Raw genomic sequence first — 27,145 nt, 5'->3', positions numbered from 1 at the left:
CTAATAAATTAATTACAATTTCAATTAGCAAATTGAAGACAGGGAACATGCAAGATTACCTTCAAAGAGCAATATATTGTCCAAAACGTGACTGATATCACCTCTTACTGCATATTTGATGATATCTATAATGGTTTCCATGCCGTCTGCTGTGGGTGGCATTGTTCTCTCAATGTTAGGTGAATGTTAATATTGTGGTACAGATAATTATCCAGCAAGTATTTACTCTGCAGCCATCATGTTTTGCAGCCTTTGTATACACCTAGTGTCATTTTTCTTCCATATGGTGTGGAGTGAATCAAATTAACTGGTTCAACTTCTCCTCAGAAGGAGACAGAGATGATCTGTGCAATCTGCACATGGCAGATGATGGATGTAACCACTTCAAGCTTATCTCGTACTCATGTCTCGCATCAGACATCATTGAAGTCAGTGGCATTTATGAAACCATGTTTACTGTCATTTGTACTTGGGTATGGAATGTGGCAGAGCTTTAATATAATTAATTGGTTTTGGAAATGCTTAGTTCTGTCCATAGCATCCTGCTTCTGCCCTGTTCTTTATTATAGCTTTGTTGGTTTGCCACTTCATTTCGAGTCATGTCTGGCATTGGTCCTGCTCTTCAACATTTCTCATTAAACCAGGTTCAATCATTTGGCTTAATGATGATGATTAATCAAGGATTATGGTAGCTTCAGGCCGTGATTATAATATACCCAGTAATAACTGCACACTCACTCCCTTCCATGAGGACGTTTTTTTCAATTCTGGAGGAATGGAAGTAATTGCATACAATGTGTTCTCGGTGGAAGTTGTCAAAGCCTTTCACCACAATGGCCTGCTCATACATCTGATCTACAATCTGGCTAAATCCTGAAGAACATAACAGACACATAGGTTGTGAGAAAATGCAAAGGATGAAACTACTTTTGATCTTGTCCTCAGCAGTTTCAAGTCATTGCATGGCACAGAGTCAAGTCAAGTGTGGAACAGAGTGACTGCAGGGCAGTCCCCTCTTCATATTGACAACACATTTCATCATATTGTGTAGTAATGCCAACATGATAAATGACATATTTAGAATAGATCTAGAATTTTGAAGCCATTGTTCTTGTTTTCTCAACAGGAGGTGGCACGATGATTGAGCTGCTACCATTTCCAGCTCTGTTGGAATCATTATTTTCATCTTTGCTTCAGCCTTTTATGTCATTCATCATCATCATCTGGTTTATCAATTAATCATTCCTCTTTCACTTATCACAAATCTTGCTTTTTGTCAGCACACTGCCCTCTCCCCCTTCCCTCAACCACCCTTCCCACTTTCTCTGTCTTTGTTCTTGCTCAAAACCTTTTACACCTGAAATATTTTCACACTTTAACAAGGGAGTGTTTGGCTTAGAATATTTAATTGTTTCTCCATGGATGCAGCTTTTTCTGAATATTTCCAGCACTAGTCTTTGTATCTCACACATTACATACTGATCCTGGAGAAACAGTGAGGGTCCCAGACAGAAACATCACCCATCCTTTTCCTCCAGAGATGCTGCCTGACCCGCTGAGTTACTCCAGCACTTTGTGTTTATCTTAGATAAATTAACTCCTAAATAAATAAAGGGGTAAATTAATGATATTGCATTGTTTTTTATTCTCTTAGAGGGAGGGTCGAGAGATGGTCTAATCAAGACATTTCAAAATACGAAATTAGAGCAGGACATACAGTGTATAACAAGGCACTGGAGAGTGTTGTAACAATAAAGTACAAATACATGGTTTGTTGAAAGTGGTAAAACTGGTAGACAGAGCTGTGAAGAAGGCGTTTGGCATACTTGCTTCACAAGGCACAAAGTATAAGATTTATGTTGTCATGTTGCAGCTGTACAAGATGTTGGTGTGTTTGGACGAAGGATGTTATTAAGTTGGAAAAAGTGCAGAAAAGATTCATAAGAATGTTGTTGGGGCTGGATGGCTCAATTCATAAGGGGAGGTAGTATAAACCGAGGAGGGTAGGAAGCTGACAGGTGACCTTTATAGAGGTTTATAAAATCATGAGGGGCATAGATAATGTGATAGCCACAGTCTTTTCCGTCAGAAAAGGGGAATGTAATGGGCCTGTCCCACTTTGGCGATTTTTCAGGCGACTGCCAGCAACTGTCAAGTTGCCGGCAGTCGCCTGAAAAACCGGCAACTGGAACGGCGACTGTCAGAGTAGAACACACACACACATCGCTTCCTTCACCAGCCCATTATGCAGGCGGGGGACAGGGCAAGCAGGAGGGAATGCTGTCTGAGTGAAATTCACACAGTGCAAAGCCAAGGTGATAGATACACACCGCGGTGAACAGGAAGGTTGGCGCTGTAATTAAAATGGTTAAAGCACAGTGTATGGTAAGTTCTTTAAAAGAGGGGGGGGGGGGGGGGAGAGGAGGGAGAAGGAGTGGAGACAACTTTTAAGAAGCTAGAGATACAGTGCTGTGAATCTCGGCGGACATTTAACATTACCGGTCGGTTATCCTTGGTTCTGAAAACTACTGCTTATGTTTTTTTCCCAATAAGCCAATAAAATTCACCGGTCAGCATCGGCTACAACCTACGAGAACCTTCGACCTCCTGGCAACCCACTAGGATCTCCTGGAGACCCGCCTACAGCACGAGAATTCTCGCTATTCTCCATGGCGTCTTCATTCTGGTCGGCGCTAATTTTTCAACATGTTGAAAAATTTGGGGCAACTATAATGAGGCCTTGACTCGTTCCCAGAACGCGGGAACTCCTCACGACCATAAAGGTGTCTACCCGGCAACCACCCACAAACATGTGGTGACCATGTGGTGACTGCAGAGTAGCCTAAAATGTCACCTAAGTGGGACAGGCCCATATAAGTAGATGGCATAAGTTTAAGATAAGAGAAGAAAGATTTAAAGGTGACGAGGGGGATGTTTTTTTCTCAAGAGGGTGGTGGGTACATGGAAGTGGAACAATTGTAACAGTTAAAAGACATTTAGATTGGTAAATAGATAGGAAAGATTGAGAAATATGGACCAAACACGGGCAAATTATATTTGGTCAGGTAGGCACAGACAAATTGGGTCAAATGGCCTGTTTGCACGCTGTATAACTATGACTCTAATTTGATAAAGTAGATAAACTATTTACTGTGTTGGGAATCTGGAACAAGAGGAAATAAGCCTAAAACTGCCACAACATAATTCTGTAGTTAGGCCAGTAAGCATTTCATTCATTTTATGGTGGTGCAAATATCACAGTTGATGAGTCAATTGTAACTTTCAAGGCTGAGATTGATCAATTTATGTTTCGTAAAATTAATGAGAGATACAGAATAATGATTAGGATGCAAAGAGGTGTCAAGGGAATATAAATAAATGAATGGGCAATAATTTGTTGGATGAATTAAATATGGAAAAATATTGTTATCTACTTTGATAAGAAAAACAGAAATGCAGAGTTTTAAAGAAATTACTACTTCTAGTGGGAGATTGGGAAATGAAAAGGAACCTGGTTGCCCTTGTACACAACTTGCTGAAAACAAAGCTGAAAATTAGGAAGGCAAATTATATTTTGCAAGATGATTTGAGTACAAGAGTAAAAGCATGCTTCAACAATTATTTTGGACCTTGGTGGTAACATGCCTAGAACATTATGTCTCCTTACCCATAAAAATTGCTATCCTTTATAAAGTACAGCAAAATTTCACCAGTCTAGTTCCTGAGAGGCAGGTCTGTCATATGAGAGATTGAGTAGGCTAGAGCTCAGAGTTTAGAGGAAATCAAGGTGACCTTATTAAAACATTTCTAAAAGTCTTAAGGTACACAAAAATGCTGGAGAAACTCAGCGGGTGCAGCAGCATCTATGGAGCGAAGGAAAGTCTTAAGTTGCTTCAACAGGGTAGATATAGAGGATTTGTTCCCCTGGCCAAGTAGTCTACAACTGGAGGTCGTAGTCTCAAAATAAGGGACAGGACATCTCAGATTAAAATTTCTTTACTTATGAGGTGATGAATCATTGACTTTTCAGTCTAGAGAGCTGTGGAAACATTGTCATTGATTTCATTCAAAACAGAATGGTGGACATCTGCACATTAAAGAGACCGGGAAAACAGTAGAGCACAAAAGTAGCAATAAGATGAAAGCTCAATCGTATATTGGCAGAGAAGACAAAAATGGGCACACCCTTGATTATATTTTTGGGAATCAAGAAGCTCATTTCATAGAAAAATAATTTATAACACAGAAGAGGCATTTGGCCCATAGTGTTTGTTTAAAATACAGGCGCAAGGAACTGCTGATGCTGGTTTATATAAATGCAAGAAGTTTTTGGCATTTAACAGTTTTACTGTTTTGAACATGCTACACAATTGATGAACATTTTCCACTCAACACTCAGCCATGATGTACATAATTTATAATGTATTATGTTAGTGGTTATTTTACAGGACATAATACAAAAATATGTTCTAATGAATGAGATAAAAGTCAAAATTGCATTAGGATTGCAGAGCAATGTTAAAGTACTTAATTAAAAAAAATCTGGAACAGTCTGAAGAAGGGTCCAGCTGAGATGTCAACTGTCTATATCTTCCAGAGATGCTGCCTGACCTGCTGAGTAGTCTAGTGCATTGTGGGGGGGGGGGGGGTAGAGTTTATTTTAAAAATAGCTACCCATCTAATACCTCACAGCCAGGCCTTTTAAATAAAAACATTTCTCTAAATCCCTCAGGCAATGAGTTCCAGATCCCAATATCTTCTGGGTTAAAATAATCCTCCTCTTCCTTCTGTTAATTACCCCAAACCAAAGCCCCTTGTTTTTTGACACACCATATAAAGGTCCTTCTTTTATAATGTCGTACACTTCAAATAAATCTCCCTTCAGCGTTTTTGGTTTCAAAGAAAACAATCCTAGTTCAACTGATCTTTTCTCATAACAAAAACTTTCCAGTCCTGGCCAATTTCCTCTGCACCTTCTCTGCCCTTTCCTACTTTTTAATACCTGCGAATTGAGTGGATTGCTGTTCTTTCAAAGATAAAGCTGGTTTCAACTTGGCAACTATATTTCTGGAATGGAAAGCTGGCCAGGCCAGATAAGGCAGCTGATTTCCTTTCTAAACAAACCACCATGTCTTATCATGATGTGGTAGATTCGTGGTCACTGTGCAGATTTCTTTTGAATTAACTACTTATACATTTCTCTACAATCTTGGTGCAATTTTGACTTTTATCTCTAGATCATTAGAACATATTTGTATTACTGTCTTGTAAAATAACCACCAACATTATAATATTAAAAGTTATATTCATCATGGTTGAGTTTTTATTGCGTAGATTAACTTTCTTGGGGCAGGTATGATACGAGTACGTCAATTGGATAGCATATGTAGAGCATTACTCTATTAAATGCTACAAACATATTATATCCGGAAATTCCTTTTCACCCTGGAGTCTTACTAAAGGTAATGCCTCAGCAAGTTTGTATCATAAGATCCTGTTGAATTAAATTGATAAAATATGAACTTTTCTAAAATTCGTATTTGCTAGAAAATATAAGTATCCCTGTTAAAAACCGAGGAGCTGAGAATGGCACATGCGTAACTATAAGTGTCTTAGAATGAGTCATTTGCAACCTTTATCTGAAATGTAAAATGCCAGGCAGAACCCACTCACAGAGAAACATTCAATGTAACACCCACATAAACCATGAATTCATGATTCAGTTGAAGAGATAACAATCGCAGAATTAAAATTTCATTCCATACATTAGTACATCAGAACACATGCATCATTGCTTAATGATGCAACTCTTGAATTAATAAAATAAATAATTACTATTCTCCCCCTCCCCATTTAAATAGTCAACCCCCATTCAAAGCAAGGAAATACATTTTTAATATGCATTCTGAGCTTGCTTCTGATGTCACCCACGGATTTATCCTCATCCCACTCTTGTTACTCATCGACATGCTGCCTCTTTGCCATATCTGAAGATAAAGCATCAGTTTTCACATGCCAGATGTTGCCACCCAACTCAATCTTACTTGACACCTCAAATTGACTAAATTATTAAATCTTTTCTCCAATGTCTAATATTAAATGAGCAGGAATTGTTTGCAATTTTTTTTAAACAAAGGTTAAAGTTATTTTCTTCAGTACCTATTTGTTGCCATTCCACTCCTGGCCAATGAAGTAACCAAAGATGAGCTGTAGATCATATAATTGTGAACTTCTAATGCTGTAGCACCATCCTACTCCATCTCTCCTAGTTCATCTACTGCTGAAATCCTCATTCATGCCTTTGTTCCCACAAGACATGGTTTTAACGCTTTCCTTTTCAGTTTCCTATGTTCAGCTCACCAAAAGGGAGGTTATAGCATATTCTGTTACTTGGATCCTAATTTGCATCATTTCTTATTTCACTGTCCTACCGATTCATTTTGCCATGTTTACCTTGTATGTCTCCTTGACATCTTCCCCTCAGCTAACAATAAACCATTCTACATTTCCTTGAACCCCATCTCCTTTGATGTCTCATTTTCACACCTTGCCCTTCCATATCTCTAGTTTCCCGGATGGCACCAGCAATTGCTGCCTCGCCAAAAGTATGTCTGTCCCTTCTTTCTTTGTGTTATAATAGTATGTGTTAAATGTATGCTTTTAGTGTTCTTTAGCTAGTTTTATGTGGGGAGTGGGGGTGGGGGTTGGGGGAAATGTTTTCTAATCTCTTGCTTTGACAGAGATGTGATTTTTTTCAATATCTTATCTATGTACGCACTGCAGCCTAACATCGAGAAGTTGGCGGCCTTTGCTGGAGACTGACTTTTGAGAGCTCCACCGCAGTCACCTGTGGACTTAACATCAGAGAGCTCGCGATCCCTTTGCCAGGGATCGACCTCGGAGCTCCAACCATGGATGCTTGCAGACTTAACATCATGGAGCTCACGGTCTCTGGTCAGAGACCGACTTTGGGAACTCCAAGCCGCGGGAGTTTCGATCGACCTGACGTGGGAGCTTCGACCGCCCGGACGCTGGAGTTTCGACCGCCCCGACGCTGGAGTTTCGACCGCCCGGTCGCTGGAGTTTCGACCGCCCCGACGCTGGTGCTTTGACCGCCCGGACGCTGGAGCTTTGACCGCCCGGACGCTGGAGCTTTGACCGCCCCGACGCTGGAGTTTCGACCGCCCCGACGCTGGAGTTTCGACCGCCCCGACGCTGGAGTTTCGACCGCCCCGACGCTGGAGTTTCGGCCGCCCGGACGCTGGAGCTTTGACCGCCCCGACGCTGGAGTTTCGGCCGCCCCGACGCTGGAGTTTCGACCGCCGGCTGCAGGAGCTTCGATCGCCCTGACGGATGGGTTTGACTGCCCCGATCGAGGGAGAGAAAAGAGGAAGGAGATTGGACTTTTTTTGCCTTCCATCACAGTGAGGAATATGGGGAATCCACTGTGGTGGATGTTTATGTTAACTTTTATGTAGTTATGTGTCTTGTTGCTTTTTTTTCCCGTATGGCTGTATGGTAATTCGCATATCACTGTACCTTAATTGGTACATGTGACAATAAAATACCATTGAAACCCTTTGAAACCTCTCCCCTGACTCACTGCCGAAGGGTCTCGACTGGAAATGTCACCCATTCCTTCTCTCCAGAGATGCTGCCTGTTCTGCAGAGTTACTCCAGCATTTTGTGTCTACCTTCGGTGTGAACCAGCATCTGCAGTTCCTTCCTACACATACACTGTAATATCCAGGAATGACTTTTTCCCCCAACAACCATCAGGCTATTGAACACTACAAACCCCTACTAACTACGAACTGCCTGGGTTGCACTAGGGGCTTTGGGCTTTGTTGCACTATATTGGATTTTTTAATTTATTGAACTTTTTTAATATATATATTGAGTTCAGTGTTTACAATTTTATTGTTCCATTTCCACTTCTGACTTGCATAACATCTGACATGCAAGGATCCACAGAACACAACCGTTATACAAGTCAGGGAGTGTCTGTGGTATCTTTATCCACATCAGAAAACAGATATTATCTTCCAGAATTTAACCTGTTGCACTGTTTAATAAGAGAAAGCAAGGGTAACTTGAAGTTAGAGAAATCAATATTGATACTGCTGGGTTGTAAACTGCCCAAATGAAAAAGGAGGTGCTGTTCCTACAATTTGCATTGTCACTCCGACAGTGGAGGAGGCCCAGGACAGCAAGGTCTGTATGGGAATGGGAGGGGGAGTTGTTTAGCAACTGAAAGATCACGTAGGCCTAGGCGGACTGTGGAGCTGTTCACCAAAATGATGACCAAGCCTACAGGGTCTCTCCGATATACAGTATAGAGTCCATACCTTGAACAGCGGATACAGTAGATGAGATTGGAGGAGATGCAAATGAACCTCTGCCTCACTTGAAAGGAGTGTCAGGGTCAATAGACAACAGGTGCAGGAGTAAGCCATTCTGCCCTTCGAACAGCCAGTCCTTGGATGGAGTTGTAGGAGGTATAGGGACAGGTTTTGAACCTCCGGCAGTTGCAGGAGAAAGTACCTTTTGTGGTTTGGGTGGGAAGGGATGAGTTAACCAGCGAGTTGCGGAGAGAAAGGTCTCTGCAGAAGGCGAAAAGGGGCGGAGATGGGACGATGTGGCTACAGGAAGCATTCCGTTGGTGGTGCTGAAAATGTCAGAGGATAATGGCTGTTTACGATGGTTGATGTGGTGAAAGGTGAGGACTAGGGGGACTATGTCCCTGTTGTGACTCGGGGGGGGGGGGGGGGAAGAGGAACAAGAGCAGATCACCGAGGAGACACGTGTGAGTTCCTCCGGCAGTTTGTTTTTTGATTATCTTCACATTGTTGTTCTTACCTTTCCCTTTCCAGATCTGTCCTCATCTCAGGAAATAAGTGAAACTTTTAGCATTTTCTGTTTTATCATTTCTGATAAAATATTTGGGTTCAGATCAGTACCTTTTTATCCAAGTCAAAATGATTTGCTTATTATTGGTGTATATCCTCTGTTCTTGACTAATATTTAGCACTTCCCCCTCAGGTAGATCAAGCATTTTTGCTTTCAGTTGATATTAATATGCATTAATATTGCTTTCAGTGGTGGTCACTCGGGAACCTATTGGATTGGATTGGCTGTGACTCGGGTTTGTGTTTAATGTAGCTCAGACCTCTCTAACTTTGACCATTGAGTATGGGAAATTAAAATGTGTCTTAGTCTTTTTTTCAAGAGAGTTAGATTTAGCTCTTATGGCTAAAGGAATCAAATGATATGGGGAAAAAAGCAGGACCAGGGTACTGACTTTGGATGATCAGCCATGATCATATTGAATGGCGGTGCTGGCTCGAAGGGCCGAATAGGCTCCTCCTGCACCTATTTTTCTGGGAATACAAAAAAAGCATTTGACCAAAACAAGACAGCTTCCATGTGAAAGTGGCTGCATGGCCGATATTTACCATCATTATCTCCACAGGCGGTGCTGGCACGAAGGGCCCCAATGACGTGCTCCTGCACTTTGTCTCGATGACAACCAAAGATCTTATAGCGGAGCAAATATAGCTCCAATATAGCTCCGCTATAGGATCTTTGATGACAACTGCCAGGATGGAGCCGTGCCGAGCCGCTCTGCCCGCGCCTGCGCATCAAGCTCCGGCCCTTCCTCCCTCCGCGCATGGCCGGAAGTGTTGCGGTGGCCGTCGATGCGGCGCTTCCGGCCAGGCGCCGCCGCCGTCGAGGGAGACGGACGGAGAGGGAGGGAGAAAGGGGTGAGTTGGCGTTGGCGTTGGCGCTACTCCCGGGGCCTCCACTTGTGGGACGGATCTCACCTAAACCCCGGCCATTACCCGGGAGCCGCGCCTCTGTGAGTCAGTGTGAGAGGTGCAGCCGTCCCGGGAGGTGGAGTTACATAGACATCGCAACCAGGCCGAGCCATGGAGACATCAAGAGGTTGGCTGCTGTTGCTGGAGATCTGCAACAAAACACATGGTGCTGGAGCAACTTCAACGGGACAGGCAGCATCTGTGCAGGGAATGCACCCTTCTTCCCCACCAGAAACGTGACTTACTGACAGATGCTGCCCGACCCGCTAAGTTTCTAAAAGAAAGTTTCTCAAGCACTTTTTTTTGCTAGTGGAGCAAGTAATCGAAATAAAATAACAGGTGATTACAGACTCCCAAAACGCCTGTGGTGAAATAAATAAAGTTAGCACTTAATATTAATTATCTAAAGACTATTCACTTCCATCACTGGAACAGCCCCCCATTTCTACGTTAGACAGCGTTCACCCACTGCTGAAAGTCTGCAATGCTGCCTCTTTCATAGGTGATGGGTTCGTGCCAGCTTTCTGAGGAAATGTAAGGTTGCTCATTCTGGAAAGTGGGACAAGTTTTTAAACAGAAAAAAAGACCCGCAAATAGCTACTATATAAAGGAATCGAGAGGGGTGGGGTGCTCGTGTATACTAAATACTGAATGCTGGGCAGACAAAAATGCTGGAGAAACTCAGCGGGTGAAGCAGCATATATGGAGCGAAGGAAATAGGTAGGTCTCGACCCGAAACGTTGCCTATTTCCTTCGCTCCATAGATGCTGCCTCACCCGCTGAGTTTTTCCAGCATTTTTGTCTACCTTTGATTTTCCAGCATCTGCAGTTCCTTCTTAAACAAACTACTGAATGCTAGTACACGTGCCTCAGATAAGGATTAATGGGATGTTCACCTTTACTTCTAGGTGGTTGGAGTGTAAACAAAAAAAAAGACCCCCTACTGCAGCTATAGCCGCCACCAGGGAGACAACAGTAAGCATTATTGATTATTTCCTTTGAAGGAAAGGTCACTAAGATGATCCTGGGTTTGGGGTCGATTGTCCTTTAAGGAAAAGTTAAATGGACAAGGCATATTACAGATGGGAGAAAGGAGCAGCGATCTTACTGAAACCTGAGCTTGTTAGGAGGTTAGCTGAGAGGATATTTCCTCTTATGGGAGTGTCCAGAACCAGAGGGCATAGTCTTAGAATATGGAGATACCCATATAGAATTGAGATAGGGAATAATTTCTGTAGAACTCCTTGTAACAGAATTGTGATGTGCAAGGTCCTTGTTCAATTAGAAGCTAAGATAGATTTCTAACTAAAGATTCTGGGAAAAGGGCAAGAAAGTGGACGAAGGATATCATCTTATTGAATGACCCAAACCTGTTACCACATCTTAGGGTCTAATGGGTGCAGTATTGAAAAAGTGCTACATTGTCTGAACTGCTGGCTTAACTCTGTATTAAACGAAAGGTCTGTCAGCTCGCTGGGTCATGTAAGTGATTTCACATACTTATCTGAATGTATCCCCCTACTCAACATTTAAACAAAACAAACATATAGTAGAGTGGTAAAATTATTGAACTGGCATTCAGGTACCTGGACTGGACATAGACAATGGATCTTGAGACCCCTGTAACAACTGGGGAATTTAATTTGAAGTAATTAAATAAGTACAGAATGAAAAAGGCAGAGTCCATAGTGGTGACTGCCGTAAAAAACAGTTAGGGTCACCAATACCATTTGGAGAAGGACATATGATATTTATGTGACTCCAGGCTCTTAACTGTCCTTTCAAATGGTCGAGCATTATAATTAATGCACTGGACAGTTAGGGATGATCAATAAATGTTGGCATTTATCAGTCACATCCACAACCTCTGAATAAATACATTTAAATTATGTGGTCACTAATCTCATTTCTGTGAATAATCTTAAATACCGATTCGTAGATTGTTTTCTCATACCACAACAATGATTATACTTGAAAAGTAGTTCCTTAGCTTTGGGACTTTGCGAAATAATTAAAATTCCTTAGGCTTTCAATTTGTGTTATCAAACAAAATTTGAGTCTGAATTACATAAGCAAATTTAGGTCAAATAACCAAAAGCTGCTAAAAATGAAGATTTTAAGAGGAGAGAGGGGTGGAGAAATTTAGCGGAGGAATTCTAGCTTTGGGTTTTGTCATCTGCCTTGGTGGGGAGTTGAAATCTGGAATATGTACAGCACTAGAACTGGAGGAACCCAGAGATTTCTCTAGGATTTCTGAAGGAAGGTACAGAAATGGGAAGTGAAAAAAGACTTGTCAGACTTGCTGAACCAGGAGCTAATATGAATGGGACCTAGTCTGAATAAGGATTGCAGTTTAGGATTATTTTGAATTCACAAAAGGCGAGAATGGATTAGAGGTAACAACAACATGGAGGAGAGTTTCAGCAGTAGATGCACTGATGAAAACGTGGAATTGGGGACTCTTATAGAGTTGGAAGTAACTGGTGTTGGTGATGGGAAGGATGTTGAGTAGTAGTATCAGAGTTTGTGACAGAAACCAAAGATAATGGCTTTATTATTTTTCAAGATTTATTTTGGAGGAAATTCTTGATCCATCAACGCTGGATATTGGGCTGGTTGTGTTAGTAGAGACAGCTGATGCTCCATGATGTAAAATGAATTTGATATGAATGAAAGGTTGTATACACCAAAATTCCCCATTGAAGAAAAAATTATTTTCCATTAGAATAGCTCAAAAGTGCAGTGAATCTGTTAAATTATTAAAATCATTAATCCAATTGTGATGCTAGATCTGATAACCTGTGCATTGAAACTTCTCACTTAGAATTGTTCTAAAAAGATGGTTTGTTGGTAGTTCCAGAACAATGGTGATGAATAACTTGTCATTAAGGAAGATGGACTTGTTATTCAGACCGTACATATAGGTAACAGTTAAGAGGTTTACAGATAGACTATAAGTGTTGGCTTGCTATTACACAAATTTATAATCAGAATTAGCACTGAAAGTTCTTTCAGCCGAACCTAATGAGATCCAAAATTAGAATTGAATCCAGGTCTCTGGCGTTCGGAATTAGCAGCACTTCCAGCTGCACCACTGTTTAGGGAATTAGATTAGGAATTTGTTTTAAATCGTTGATATAATGGTTAAGTAAGATACAACTTTTACAGCAACTGTTTTCTCTCCTTATGTCTCATTTCCCATTTTGGGAAAGATGCTGAATTGTTTCGCTTATCCTGTCAGTGGATTTGGAGGATTTTGTGGATTCAGCTACAATGTGCTATATCTATATCCCTGCTATAGATAGTTCATCAACTTCCCCACTAACTTCCATCCGGCACTCAAATACACCTGGACCATTTCTGACACTTTCCTACCATTTCTTGACCTCACTATCCCCATCGCAGGTGATAAACTTTTGACCGACATCCACTATAAACCCACTGACTCCCATGGCTATCTAGACTACACTTCTTCCCGCCCTGCTTCCTGTAAAGACTCCATCCCCTAATCCCAATTCCTCCGTCTGCGCCGCATCTGCTCCCAGGATGAGGTGTTCCACTACAGGGCATCGGAAATGTCCTAATTCTTCAGGGAACGGGGGTTCCCCTCCCCTACCATAGATGAGGCTCTCACCAGGGTCTCTATACCCCGCAACACTGCTCTCTCTTCCCATCCCCCCACTCGGAACAAGGGCAGAGTCCCCCTAGTCCTTACCTTCCACCCCACTAGCCGTCACACAACAGATAGTCCTCTGTCGTTTTCGCCTCTAACGTGACCCCACCACTCGCCACATCTTCCCATCTCCCCCCCCCCCTGTCTGCTTTCCGCAAAGACCGATCCCTCCGTAACTCCCTTGTCAATTCTTCCCGTACCACCCCCTCCCCGGACACTTTCCCTTGCAACGGCAACAGATGCTACACGTGTCGCTTTACCTCCCCCCTCGACTCCATTCAAGGATCCAAGCAGTCGTTCCAGGTGCGACAGAGGTTTACCGGCACCTCCTCCAACCTCATCTATTGCATCCACTGCTCTAGATGTCAGCTGATCTACATCGGTGAGACCAAGCGTAGACTTGGCGATCGTTTTGCCGAACACCTCTGCTCGGTCCGCATTAACCAACCTGATCTCCCTGTGGCTCAGCACTTCAACTCCCCCTCCCATTTCGAATCCGACCTTTCTGTCCTGTGCCTCCTCCATCGCCAGAGTGAGCACCACCGGAAACTGGAGGAGCAGCACCTCATATTCCGCTTGGGCAGTCTGCATCCCAGTGGCCTGAACATTGACTTCTCCAATTTCCGGTAGCCCTTGCCGTCTCCTCCCCTTCTCAGCTCTCCCTCAGCCCTCTGGCTCCTCCTCTTCCTTTCTTCTTCCCGCCCCCTGCATTAGTCTGAAGAAGCGTCTCGGCCTGAAACGTTGCCTATTTCCTTCGCTCCATAGATGCTGCCACACCCGCTGAGTTTCTCCAGCAATTTTGTCTACCTTCGATTCTCCAGCATCTGCAGTTCCTTCTTGAACATAGATAGTCCATGTTACAGAAAAGTGAAGGAGAGCAGTGATTACTCTGCCAGGTCGATCATGAGCTTTTATCAAAAACTCTTTTTTGGAGACAGCCAATGTTTGTGCTTGTTTCAAGGTTTCATGGTCAGTTTATTGTCAAATGTACCAATTAAGGTACAGTGAAATTTGAGTTACTATACAGCCATACTAAGTGAAAAGTAACAAGACACACAACCACATAAAAGTTAACATAAACGTCCATCACAGTGGATTCCACATTCCTCACTGTGATGGATGGCAATAAAATTCAAGCTTCTTCCTCTTTGTCAGGGCAGTCAAACCATCTGCAGTCGGGGCCATCGAAGCCCCTGTAGCCGACGATCGAAACCGCCGTCAGGGTGATCGAAACTCCCGTCGGTGTGGTTGAAACTCTCTCCACAGCATGGAACTCCCGAGTCGGCCTCTTCTTACCAGAGACCACGGGCTTCACGATGTTAAAGTCCACAGGCCCCACGGTTGCAGCTTCGATCCCCGGCAAAGGGATCGTAAGCTCCGCGATGTTAAAGTCCCGCAGACTACTGCAGCGTGGAGCACCCGTCGGTCTCCAGGAAAGGCCGTCATCTCCACGATGTTAGGCCGCAGTGCAGACGGAGATACAATATGGAAAAAAATCTAATCTACGTTGAGGTAAGAAACTGAAAAAAAGTTTCCCCCAATCCCACCCCTCACCCCCCACATAAAACAAACCAAGGAACACTAAAGCACACTTTTTAACACATACTAAAAATAACAAAAAGAAGAAAGAACAGACAGACTGTTGGCGAAGCAGCCACTGCTGGTGGCATCACACAGCTTGTGCACTGAAGACACTGGTAAAATTCTTCTTTGATATCTGCCTTTGTTAAGAAGTGGTTTCAGAGACATGGGAGGTAGTTCAGGGTCCTGGTTTGACATTCAGTGTAGAAGGGTAATGTTTTATAGTCGGGGCAGATTTGTAGAGGACCAATCTTTTGTGAATGTTAAGTATAAGGACTCTTTTTCCAATGTTTCAGTGAATGAATAGACCATGTTTCAAGCTCAGTCTCGGAACTATTGCACACACCTGCATCGTCTGTGCCCTGTATCTCAATAACGGTCATTGAGGTGGCCTTGGTTCTGGAATGGAGGTTGCAGAAGTTGAACAGTTATGCATAGAAAGCTTATTGGAAGCTACTCTTTTAAAATATTTTTGACATGCAGAAGGAATGGAGGGATTTATTCAGCGATCAACATGTATCAGACATTAACAGTTGTAGCTGTTGATGGTAAAGGCATAAAAAGAATACTTGAGGTTAATGGACGCAATATAATCGTATAGAACGTACACATGACTTAACTGTAAACCATGTCATCTCTGGATGTTGGTAGTAATTCATAGGTTTCCAGCTTGTCATCATTGTGTACTCTTGGCACTGCTCAGTTGTTAACTATATTGTTTACCAAATTGCTTGCTTTTAGATTTACAACTATCATGTGTGAGTCATTAGTTTTAATATAATCTGATTAATGTGGGATTCCATTGTTTTAGCAAATTGGTGACCTGCTCTACATCTGCACTTGACTTCCATTACTATGGCTGTAAGCAGTGTATCACCACTGTCAGTCATTGATAAATGTGGGAATGAAAATACAGTATGGCAATTTTATAACCAAGACTTTCATTGCTAAATGTTGTGTCCAAAGGACAGGTCAACATTTGCCAAAGGTGGCTTTTTTGTTTGATATTATTTTCTTGCTATTTCAAAAAAAACAGCAGAAAAATGTAGACCTGCTAAAATTTAGTGCAACAGAAAATCAAAGCTATTCTCTATTATTTTGCATTTAATTGATTTCCATGCTAAATCCTCGGTGAGAGTGTGAAACATTCATTATTTTTAAGTTTGAAACAGCAGTAATGTCTGGACTTCGATTGAAAGTAATCAGCTCAAGCCTCATTATAGATTAAACGTTGTGGCTTTCCTTTTTAGGTCAGCTTTATTGAAGAAGCCTTGGGTAAGCAACAGACTGCTGTAGGAGAAGGTTATACTTTTCACCTCAGTAAGACAAACATTCATCCACCAGTGTTGCAGACGTTAACAGATCCGTTTGCTTTGATTTAATCAGATATTTTGCCTTGCTAAAACCTTGTGGGTAGGATCTGTTGAAGAATAGACTGTTCCAGATTTTAATTTTCTTTTTTGTCACTTCCAGGATTCTAAAGATGGCCAGCATGGAACTTGGAAAAGCAAAATTGCCGCGAACTGCAATTAATGTATTGCATCAAGCTCTTCATCCTATTCATGGGATTGCCTGGACTGATGGAAAGCAAGTTGCTCTCACTGCTGTTTATCTAGTCAATGGTGAGGTAAAGTTTGGAGATAGCAGTGTCATTGGATGTTTTGAACATGTGAATGGACTTCACTGGGGTCCTATTTATTATACAGGGACTCTGGCATTGCTTGCAGTTCAGCATAAAAAGCATATAACTGTGTGGCAGTTACAAAACAGCACAATAGAAGAAAACAAACTTTTGGTTTCCCAAACTTGTGAACTGGGAGAGATTTTTCCAATTCTGCCACAAGGCTGTGTGTGGCATCCAAAACATGATGCCTTGGTGGTGCTAACAAAAAAAGATGCCTCAGTATTGTTTGCCGTACAGATTGATAATCGTAGAGTTAAAGCAGACATTACAGGTACTGGCTTGATTCATTGTGCTTGCTGGACTGCAGATGGAAATCGTTTGGTGATTGCCATAGGCAGTGCCCTTCATTCTTATATTTGGAATAATGCTCAAAAGACTCTTCGTGCATGCAGTTTTAGCCCTATATTTGATGTTGGGGGATATATCTGTGCAGTCGAGGCATGCATGGAATTACAAGTGGTTGTGACAACTGAACTGCCCCTTGATAAAATTTGTGGTCTCAATGCTGGCCTTGCCTTTCACGTTACACCCACATCAGAAACTGGTTCTGCAATCTCACGACCCACGATGTTAGCTGTGGATGAAACACATTCCATGGATTCAAGAAGAAAATCAATAGATTCCTCAAAGTCGTTAATAGAGGAACCAACATTTTCATCATCTGGTCCTGTGGACTTGACCCACATTCTGGCAAATCATCGAAAATCTGATCCCAGCCCCCTACTCCACCTGCGACGAAGAGATTGCATTACTGGAAGTGGTCACGATTCTTCACATCTGATTTTAGTCACTTTTGAGAGAAAAGTGACAACAACCAGAAAAGTAAGCATACCTGGGATTCTGGTCCCTGATATAGTATGTTTTGACCCCCATCGATGTACAATTGCTGTATCATCCAATACGTGTAACATAATATTACTCTATACAGTCACTACCTCAAGTATGCCTAATATTCAGCAAATTCATTTGCAAAACAATGAACGGCCAAAAGGTATGTGTTTTCTGACTGAAACATTGTTACTGCTTTTAGTTGGGAGACAGAAATCAAATGACCTTGCTTTTCTTCCATCTTCTAACTCAGATCGCTATTTAATCAGGTTTATGAGTAGAAAGCTCCTGTTAGATGATTCTTGTGTGTTACCAGACTCTCTGCAGATTGGGCAGCCGGGTATTAGTATCTCTGGAATGAAGAAGTATTTTGAAAATCTGTCCAAGGAAGAGGCTGCTATAAGTAAAGAACTATTATTGCCAGGGAATACCACAATTCAATTTCCAAGTAATAAAAAAGGATTAATAGAAGAAATAATGAACAGCAGTAGTGAACATAGCTCAGCAACAAGCACCCCTAAACCAACAGATGAATCAGCACACAGTGAATCTACAATGGTTTTGAAAAACTATGATGCAGAACCTATGAATATCATAATGCCTGGACTTGGACCACTAAATAGAGATTTGCGGAGCCCTGTCTTAGTTAAGGAAGATCACAATGCACAAGCAAGTGCTAGAACTGTACTGAATGGCAGTGATAAAGTGGATGATGAAATTAAACAACTGTCTAAAAAAATGGAAAAAATGCTTGATAGCTTCAAAGAAATGAAACAGTGCCTTTCTCAAATATCAGATAGTACAAGAAATGGAAAGAAGTCATCAATGGCCTATCCATCAGATCCTTCATTTCTTTATATCATCTGTCAGGTACTTTATTTTCCTCTTATTTTAATTATGCTGCCAAAATGTTTAGGTTTTGCTCTTAATTATAGAAGTCAAAGTGAGTTTTCTTTCACCTGAGTTTAATTGTTTATCTTCATATGATATTCTAAAACAGCAAACACAAAATAATGCGATCTGCAAAATTAAATTTTGCTCAACCAAAAACTGATGGTTTCATGTACGAGGTACAGTCAAAAGCTTTTTTGCTGTGTGCTATGTCAGCAAAAAGTCTATACATGATTACAATCAAACCGTCTACTGTATAGAGATGCAGGTTAAAGGGTATAATGTTTAATGTAGGATAAAATCCAGTAAAGTCCGATTAATGAAAGTTCGAAGGTCTCCAATGAGGTAGTTGGAGGTCAGGACTGCACTCTAGTTGATGAGAAGATGATTCAGTTGCTTAATAACAACTGAAAATCTGTCCCTGAATTTGGAGGTATGTGTTTTTAAACTTCTGTACCTCTTGCCTGATAGGAAAGGGGAGTAGAGGGAGTGACCAGGGTAAGACTGGTCCTTGATTATGCTGGTGGCCCTGTTGATGTAGCATAAAGTGTAGACGGAGTTAATGGAAGGGAGGTTGGTTTGCTTTCTTGGCCATTATGATGGAGACAGAGAGATGAAGCAAAGGGAGAAAGGTATCAGATAGTCCAAGTGAATTTAAGGAGATGGTGGAAGCTAGTGGTAAAGTTAATGAAATCAATGAGTACTGCATAGATGCAGGAGGCAGCCTCAATTCAGTCGTCGATGTAGGAGAGAACGAGATAGGGGATTGTGTCAGTGTGCGTTTAGAACAAGGACTGTTCGACGTAAGCAACAAAAAGAGCAGGTGCCCATGGCTACATCTTTAACTTGAACGACATAACCAACAAAAAGACAGGTATAGCTGGGGCCCAGATATAATCGTCAAAAAGGTAGGCATAGCTGGTGCCTGCTAGATCTCCCAGTTGCTAACCATTATAACTCCCATTCCCATACTGACCTTTCTGCCCTGGGCGTCCTCCGCTGCCAGTGAGGCCATACCAAACTGGAGGATCGACACCTCATATTCTGCTTGGATAGCTTACAATCTAATGGTATGAACATTAATTTATTTAAGTTTAGATAAATAACCATCAACAATCCTTTCCTTGGCCTTACATCGATGTCCCTTCATCGATCCTAACATTTCTCTCTTTCTCTTTCTCCCCTTCTCCTCCCCTCCCCCCCCCCCCCCCCCCCCCCCCCCCCCCTCCCCTCGACGCCCTTCCCCCAACCTTTTTCCCTGCAGGCCTTCTTGAATAGGGGTACAATATTCTATCTGGGTAAAGGATTTGAAAATTATTATTATACATTTATTTCCAAGAAGCTTTTGTTGAGTCCTAGAAGTTCATGTAAACATCTCATCTGCAGGAAGTCAAACACACTGTATACTTCCAAACTTTGTAATCAAAAATATCATAAACAAACTTAGAGAAGATATCAAATCTACATCAAAACATTAATACATTATTGTATTTTCTCCCCTCTGTGCCCTGCAGTTCTGCTCTTGTTCTCCGTCTCCGGCAGAGGGAACAAAGATAGAGTTCCCTTGGTCTCTGCCCTTCACCCTATCAGCCTCTACATCCAACACGTCATTTTCCAACCTTTCCGCCACTAACATGATCCCATCTCCAATCACATCTTCCCGGCTCCACCCCTTTCGGCCTTAGGCAGAGACCACTCCCTCCACAATTCCTTCACTTATCCCTTCCCATCCGAACCACCCCTTTCCCTTGCAAATGCAGGAGAAATTACACCTGTCCCCACACCTCCTCCCTCACCTTCACCCAGGGATCCAGCAGCCCTTCCAGATGAGACAGATGTTCTAAAGCACCTCTTATAATCTGCACTTGATGCTCCCAATATGGCCTCCTTTACATCAGCAAGACCAAACATAGACTAGGTGACCTTTTTTCCCATGTGTGCTCAGTCCGCCAAGGCCTGCTGGATCTCCTGGTTGCTAAGCATTTTAATTCCCCTTCGCATTCCGTTGCTGATCTTTCAGTCCTGGGTTTCATCCATTGCCAGAGTGACGCCACACACAAACTGGAGGAGCAGTACTTCAGATTGCACTTGGGTAGTTTACAATCCAACAGCATGAACATTGAATTTTCTCATTTTAATTGACACCCCACTAACCCCTCTCTGTGTACAAACTCACTAAATCACTGCACACCCATTTCTCCCACTATCCCAGTCCACTCTCCCCTACTTCTGTCCCTTCCATCTATAATCCTCCCTCTGGCTTTACATTTCACTCCTCTCCTTCTCTGACATCCTTTTATCTACTTTCAATCTCCAGCCTTTGTCACTTACTCCACCTATCTGCCAATCCAAACCTAGGAAGTCAATTTATAAAATGTTGACACAAAAACATCTATTATTGAGTCAATAGGAAAATCAAACATCTATATATTGTGAACAAAATTGTCCCGTGAATGCATTGTTGTAGCACAATACGATGTTGAAGACAACTCTGCATGACACATCAACATTATCAACGTGGAGTCATAAACATGGCACATTTTGAAAGATTGTCCTGGTCTTCAAATTGATCGTTGGTTTTCAACGCTCATTGTTTGAGTATGAGAGAAAGTGTTCACCAGACAATTTGTCCAATGATGAAAAATGATAAAAAGAACATTCACTATTGCTAGTATTTTAGCTCCATCAAGAAGTCATGGAAACCCAGGGCAAAGCTTTGGCAGTCTACTTTTATTTCATGTGTTTCTGATGCAGTTTCTTTATTCAGCTGTAATGGCGTCAAATTAATGTATAAATAGAATGCCTTCACAGTACCTAACTTTCAAATCATATACCTTTACTTTTAGACAGTCTTCGTCTGTCTGAACATATCTAATTTATTTCACTTGCCGTATTTATATACGTGTAAATTGTATGTTTGTGCTATAATTGGAAGTACACTTCCATTTTGGGACCTAGCATTATGAACACTGGCTAACTACAACACATACTGGGTGGAGAGTAACGATCCCTCCACAGCTTAACTGCAGACTGGCATGAATATTTCAACTTAGCTAAGATGGTGAAGATTTGAATCATTGATCTACATCCAAATCATCGTATTGAAAATAATTTTGCCTCGATTCTCTGTAGCCAGTGGAGAAAGAAAATGTTTTAAGTGAAATTTAATCTCAGGTCCCTGAGCTCAGAACAATATTCTCTACCCTCTACTATTATGTTCCTTGTGTAAACCACACAGATTTTACTGATTATTCTAAAATATACGTAAATTGGTTGGTAATATAATGTAAATTACTGTTTATGAATTTCATTTAAATTGTATGATTGTAATAGAGGGAGTACAGAGAAGGGAGTACAGAGAAGGTTCACCAGACAGACTGTTTCCTGGGATGGCAGGATTTTCATATGAAGAAAGACTGGATAGACTCTGCTTGTACTCGCTAGAATTTCGAAGATTGAGGGGGGATCTTATAGAAACGTACAAAATTCTTAAGGGGTTGGACAGGCTAGATGCAGGAAGATTGTTCCCGATGTTGGGGAAGTCCAGAACAAGGGGTCACAGTTTAAGGATAAGGGGGAAGTCTTTTAGGACCGAGATGAGAAAAACATTTTTCACACAGAGATTGGTGAATTTGTGGAATTCTCTGCCACAGAAGGTAGTTGAGGCCAGTTCATTGGCTATATTTAAGAGGGAGTTAGATGTGGCCCTTGTGGCTAAAGGGATCAGGGGGTATGGAGAGAAGGCAGGTACAGGATACTGAGTTGGATGATCAGCCATGATCATATTGAATGGCGGTGCAGGCTCAAAGGGCCGAATGGCTTACTCCTGCACCTATTTTCTATGTTTCTAAAGAATTATGTCTTCAATAAATAATATTGCTTTGAAATTCTATTTTGAAGAAAAAGCTGCAGGAGAATACAGTTGTGGATGAAAAACGAGCTTTTCTCCTTTGTGAAGGCAAGCTTCGCCTAAGTACAGTCCAAGAAGTTTTTAACCTTTTTGTTGTTGAAATGTATTACGGTGAGTGGTTTCAGAAACTGAAATGTATTATGCTATTATCAATAGTAACTAAAATATTCCTGATGTTAGAAACATTGCTGGGAAGCAGAGTGTTGATCTTGACTTGGGCTTTTACCAGAGAGATAATCTCAAGCTGAAAATTTCGATTAAATCTATCAACTGCATCCATTATCTAGGTTTATGTGGGTAGTGATTTTTCTTTGTGGAAATCCAAGATTCCTTTTCTATATTAATGACATGACTAGTCACTTAGTTCCTGGTTTTGAGAAACTATCAACCAAACCCCCCACCCCCCACCCCCTCCTCCCCCTCACCTATATTCACCTATCACTTGCCAGGCTTTGCCCTGACCTCATCTCTCTCCCAGCTTTCTTCTCTCCCCCACCACAATCAATCTGAAGAAGGGTCCCGACCCGAAATGACAACCATCTGTTCTCCAGAGATGCTGCTAGGACCACTGTTAATTCAGCACTTTTTGTCTTGTTTTGTGTAAACCAGCATCTGCAGTTCCGTATTTCTACCCTACTTTTAAATGGAGACTAGAAGAAAATTGTCAGCATTGTGGCAATAAGTGGGATTCTTTCCAGTTAGTGTGGGTCAACGATTCTCAGCAGTGCCAGTAAAGTCAGAAGTGCAGTTACACCATAAAACATTTCTATCATATACATGTACATAAGAATCTGATAAATCTTTGGATGTTCACAAGCAACTATTTTCTCAGGCACTACTCTGCATGCCTACAAATATGTTGAAGAATTTATGGACGTTTTCTCAGCAAATAAAGATCTTTCTCCAGTTGTAATAGATTGGAGAAATGACTGACTTCCATTCTGACTTGGAATTATGGTATCAGTGTATGTTGTCAATTGTGACAATTGTGCTGTTTTCTCTCTCTGTACATTTGTGATTTGGACATTTCTTAGGCATGGCATCATCACTTTGGGATAGAGAGGAAGAGAATGAAACCATGACAGAAACGGTCAATTTCTGAGCAACTTTGCTCATAAACTTAACGTTATGCCACAGAAAATTAAGCCATTTTCAAAGATGCTAGAAATGTCTGCATCCAGTATCTATATTTTGCCAATTTTAAATTTGTGGCATTTAAGTTGGGAAAAAAACCCCACTAATCAATAACTTATTATCAAAACTCAACCTGGCTGCTTTGTTCAATTTGTGCCTCTGTATTGTATCATTATATGTTTGTAAAGTTCATTTGGAGAACTACTCCGTTCAAAGCTTTTCTCAATTTTATATTTCAAATATATATCCCAATTATATTGAATTTATTTAAAATCTGGTTTGCCGGTGAATCATGTTATGGACTGGGTTACCATTGTAATTTGTGCTGTTATGTAGTAAACATTAGTTCTGTTCGTAATGGTACAGAGTACCATAGTTTATAATGTGAAAGTTTTAATATTGGCAACAGGGATGGATTTTGTCATGTGAATTAGTTTCAATAAACCTTGACAATAAATTTACAAAAAATGGTTAATACAGAAATCTCTCCTTTGAATGTTTAATGTAACACCACAATGTTCATACAATACATGGCTGCCCAAACAGAGGCAAAGAATTCTTGTCTTATCACCGGAGATTACTGTACTAAGGCTTATCACTGAAACCCGATTATGTCTTATAGCATGACGCTGGCATTCGGTGTTATAAACTAAGCAAGCAGGACAGATGGTTGATCTTATTTAGTTGCTAATAATACTTTTTTACCATATGGATAATCAGTACACTGATATAATTATCAGATGTTCAAAAACCTCAATATAAAAATAATACACTGGTAATTTTTATGCCTGTCAATAATGATTTGAAAAAATCCATTGAATATCATGCAGATTGTCCATCCGAGTGATATAATCTTGATTTTAATGATTGCTAGTTTTCACAATAATGTTTTACAGTCACTACCTCAGCTTGAGCTACTCATAAGTTAATTTAGGATCTGACCCAACCTCTCTCTTTCTCTGTTTTGATAAAGGGTAATTGACCTTAAATGTTAACTGATTCTTCTTCCAACTGGGTAGAGTCTGCTCTGGGACAGGTGATCCACTCAGATCAAACCAATGCTGTACCCGGCAGGAAAATCTTTGATGGCTGCATAGTGCAATGGGAAACAGATAGCTTCTCCATCAAGTCTGGAATCAGGCAGAATTGCCCACAGAGAAGAGTGTGTGCTCTGCAAAACACCCTTTATTGTAGCTATCAGGAAGGGACGAGAGCATAAGAGGGGTGACATTGCCAGGCTATGGGGGGCACTCAGACCAAAGCTTCACTGTATATTGATGACATCACTGTCTTCTGCTCGGATCCATTATGGGTAAGCGTCTTCAACCAACTTAGGTTGGCATCGGGAGCCAGAGTAAACCACAGTGGAGTGAGGTATTGCTCGTCGGAATTGGCTTGACCGATTCTCTGTCCCCTACACTATCAGATCTGACTATCGGAAGGTCTAGGGAATCTGGTTTGATGTTCATTCTAACCTTGAAGCCAAAATAGAAATGTTTTTGCTGAGGATATTTTGAAATTCCTAACAATTTACAGCTTTGATAAATACTACTTATACTTGGTGGAACCACTTCAGTAATAAGATTGAATCGCTGATAATTATATATTTATTATGGCAAGGATTAGTTATCAGAAAGTTGACGTAGAAAACTATTGAAATTAAGTTCCCCTTCTCTTTCCCCACATTCACTCCAAACCAGACATTCTGTGACCCAGGAGATTTTATTTTATATCCATAAGTAAAACAAATGTTTTAAATTGTCAGAACTGGCCTTATATGCGAATATTTGTAATAATTGGTCAAAATGTAATTATGTATGTTTCATCAGGATATAAATATCAGTGTTGAGTAAGCTTTAAATTTGACCCAGTGACTAGAGAAGTGACTGTCTAAATGAGCTGTTGTAAATACAGTCTAGGAAGGTCCAAGATTCATCCCCACTTTTTGCTGATACAGCTGCTCTCAGCTGGGCCATCAGAAGCGATGCTATAATTAGCCACAGTTCACGTTCCACACACTGCTCTCCCTTGCCTGTACACAGACATCAATGACAGGGACCGCCCTCCTCTCGCACCTCCTCTTTTGAAACATTTTTTGATTTGTCCCAACATATCAAATATTTGGTGTTCTTATCACCCCTCTGTACCTTGAGATGCCTATGCTAATGGTGACATGAAAGTTAACGTTCATAATGCATGGCTTAATACATGGCTTAAATAACACAGTAAACATTAGGATAGTGAGAGATTTCAAAATGCCCAAATATGAACCATGTCTCCCTTCAGCTCTGCTGATTTATGCACAGATGCTTTTTAAACCAATGTTCATACCATAAATGTTACCCTCTGCATAGTTGGAAAGGGAATAGACAAATTAATGGTTTTGTATTTGAGGAGCGATAATTAGTTATCATAATTATTCATTTTAATAACCTTAGCTGAATTATTCTCATATAGATATTACAGATTATCTGTTTAATTTTCATCCAAGTACTCACACGATGCTTCAGTTGAATGTTGTGATGGGCTAAGTGTCCAAGTTTCAAGGTGTGATGAAGTATTTCCATTTTTTTTAAATTTATCTAATGATTGCAATATTTCCATTGCTCTCAGCAGTGGGTCCCATGTAAGTGTGCTAGTGTAGGTCATGTAAATCATGCTAGTGTGCAAGAATGTATCAGGCTTGGTACAATGTTACCGCACAGAGATGATTCTGAGGAGAGCAATTGCTGGAATTAATTGTAAAAATTGAATAGAACAATTTTCATTAATTAGGATCATAAAGGATATAGGTATCGGACATTTATTTTTATATTGTAAAATTACTAATTGTTTGTAATGTTTATTCTGTAACTTTGTTTCAGCTGTGATTTGAATATCAGTAAGTAGTAACCTATATATATTTACTTGTAGGTTCTAATTGGATAGTTTTGACTGCTGATAGTGATGGATTTGCTCCATTAACATTCAAACACAAACAGGAAATTATGATTCGTGATGGTAAACAAACAATAGGACTTCTAGATTTTCCACCACCTCCATCTCCAACCGACACGATTACTCTGGACAACTGCAGAAGTGCAACGTAATTGTGTTTGCATAAATGTTGTGAAATGCAAACAAACTTCTTCTTAATGATGTTATTTGTAAATTAGCAGATAAATAATAAAGTATTTGAGTTTGTTTTAATCATATGTGCATACAGAGTATCAGTGAATTTTCTTTCCGTTGGAGACTTCAATAGGAGCACTGTTCAAGAGTAAATCATTCAGCATCTCGAGCTTGTTCCACAATATGATAAAATCTTAGTTATTTGCTTTCTTAATCTCATCTGTCTACCATTTTCCATGTATACGCTTGGCCAACATAGATTTATGTTTCTGAAGAAGGGTTTTGGCCCGAAACGTTGCCTATTTCCTTCGCTCCATAGATGCTGCTGCACCCGCTGAGTTTCTCCAGCTTTTTTGTGTACCTTAGATTTATTAATTCTGATTTAAATGTAATTAATTGAGTAAGCATATTCCTATACGGAGAGAGCGCTATACTTTTGTCAACCTTTATATAAACAAATGTTTCCTAGCTCTTCTTCTGACTGAATTAGCACTGATTTTTTCATCAACTACAGG

At 40.9% G+C, this 27,145-nt stretch overlaps 1 protein-coding gene across 7 annotated transcripts; it reads left to right on the top strand.

The window, feature by feature from the left end:
- Window positions 1–9,699: 9,699 nt before the first annotated feature.
- Window positions 9,700–26,713, top strand: LOC116973454 (WD repeat and coiled coil containing). Of its 7 annotated transcripts, none has more exons than XM_033021545.1 (5): window positions 9,707–9,764; window positions 10,727–10,793; window positions 16,546–18,454; window positions 22,376–22,496; window positions 26,433–26,713. In XM_033021545.1, exons 3-5 carry the CDS (start codon window positions 16,556–16,558, stop codon window positions 26,606–26,608), a joined length of 2,196 nt encoding a protein of 731 aa, XP_032877436.1. In that variant the 5' UTR covers window positions 9,707–9,764; window positions 10,727–10,793; window positions 16,546–16,555; the 3' UTR covers window positions 26,609–26,713. The 7 variants fall into 7 exon arrangements, with proteins under 7 accessions (XP_032877439.1, XP_032877436.1, XP_032877438.1 ...); XM_033021547.1 differs by lacking the exon at window positions 9,707–9,764 and adding an exon at window positions 9,771–10,157; XM_033021544.1 differs by lacking the exon at window positions 9,707–9,764 and adding an exon at window positions 9,771–10,394 and having other exon boundaries at window positions 10,725–10,793.
- Window positions 26,714–27,145: the final 432 nt, after the last annotated feature.

The sequence above is a fragment of the Amblyraja radiata genome, chromosome 5, assembly GCF_010909765.2.
Source record: "Amblyraja radiata isolate CabotCenter1 chromosome 5, sAmbRad1.1.pri, whole genome shotgun sequence".
Lineage (NCBI taxonomy): Eukaryota > Metazoa > Chordata > Chondrichthyes > Rajiformes > Rajidae > Amblyraja > Amblyraja radiata.
This window is presented reverse-complemented; position numbering and strand designations above follow the sequence as displayed.

Bases quoted from the DNA above. Each gene is read 5' to 3' on its own strand.
- LOC116973454 (XM_033021548.1), top strand. From the start codon at position 16,556: ATGGCCAGCATGGAACTTGGAAAAGCAAAATTGCCGCGAACTGCAATT. The intron at 18,455-22,375 runs GTACTTTATTTT...TCTATTTTGAAG, and splicing joins TTCTTTATATCATCTGTCAG to AAAAAGCTGCAGGAGAATAC. The intron at 22,497-26,432 runs GTGAGTGGTTTC...ATTTACTTGTAG, and splicing joins TGTTGTTGAAATGTATTACG to GTTCTAATTGGATAGTTTTG.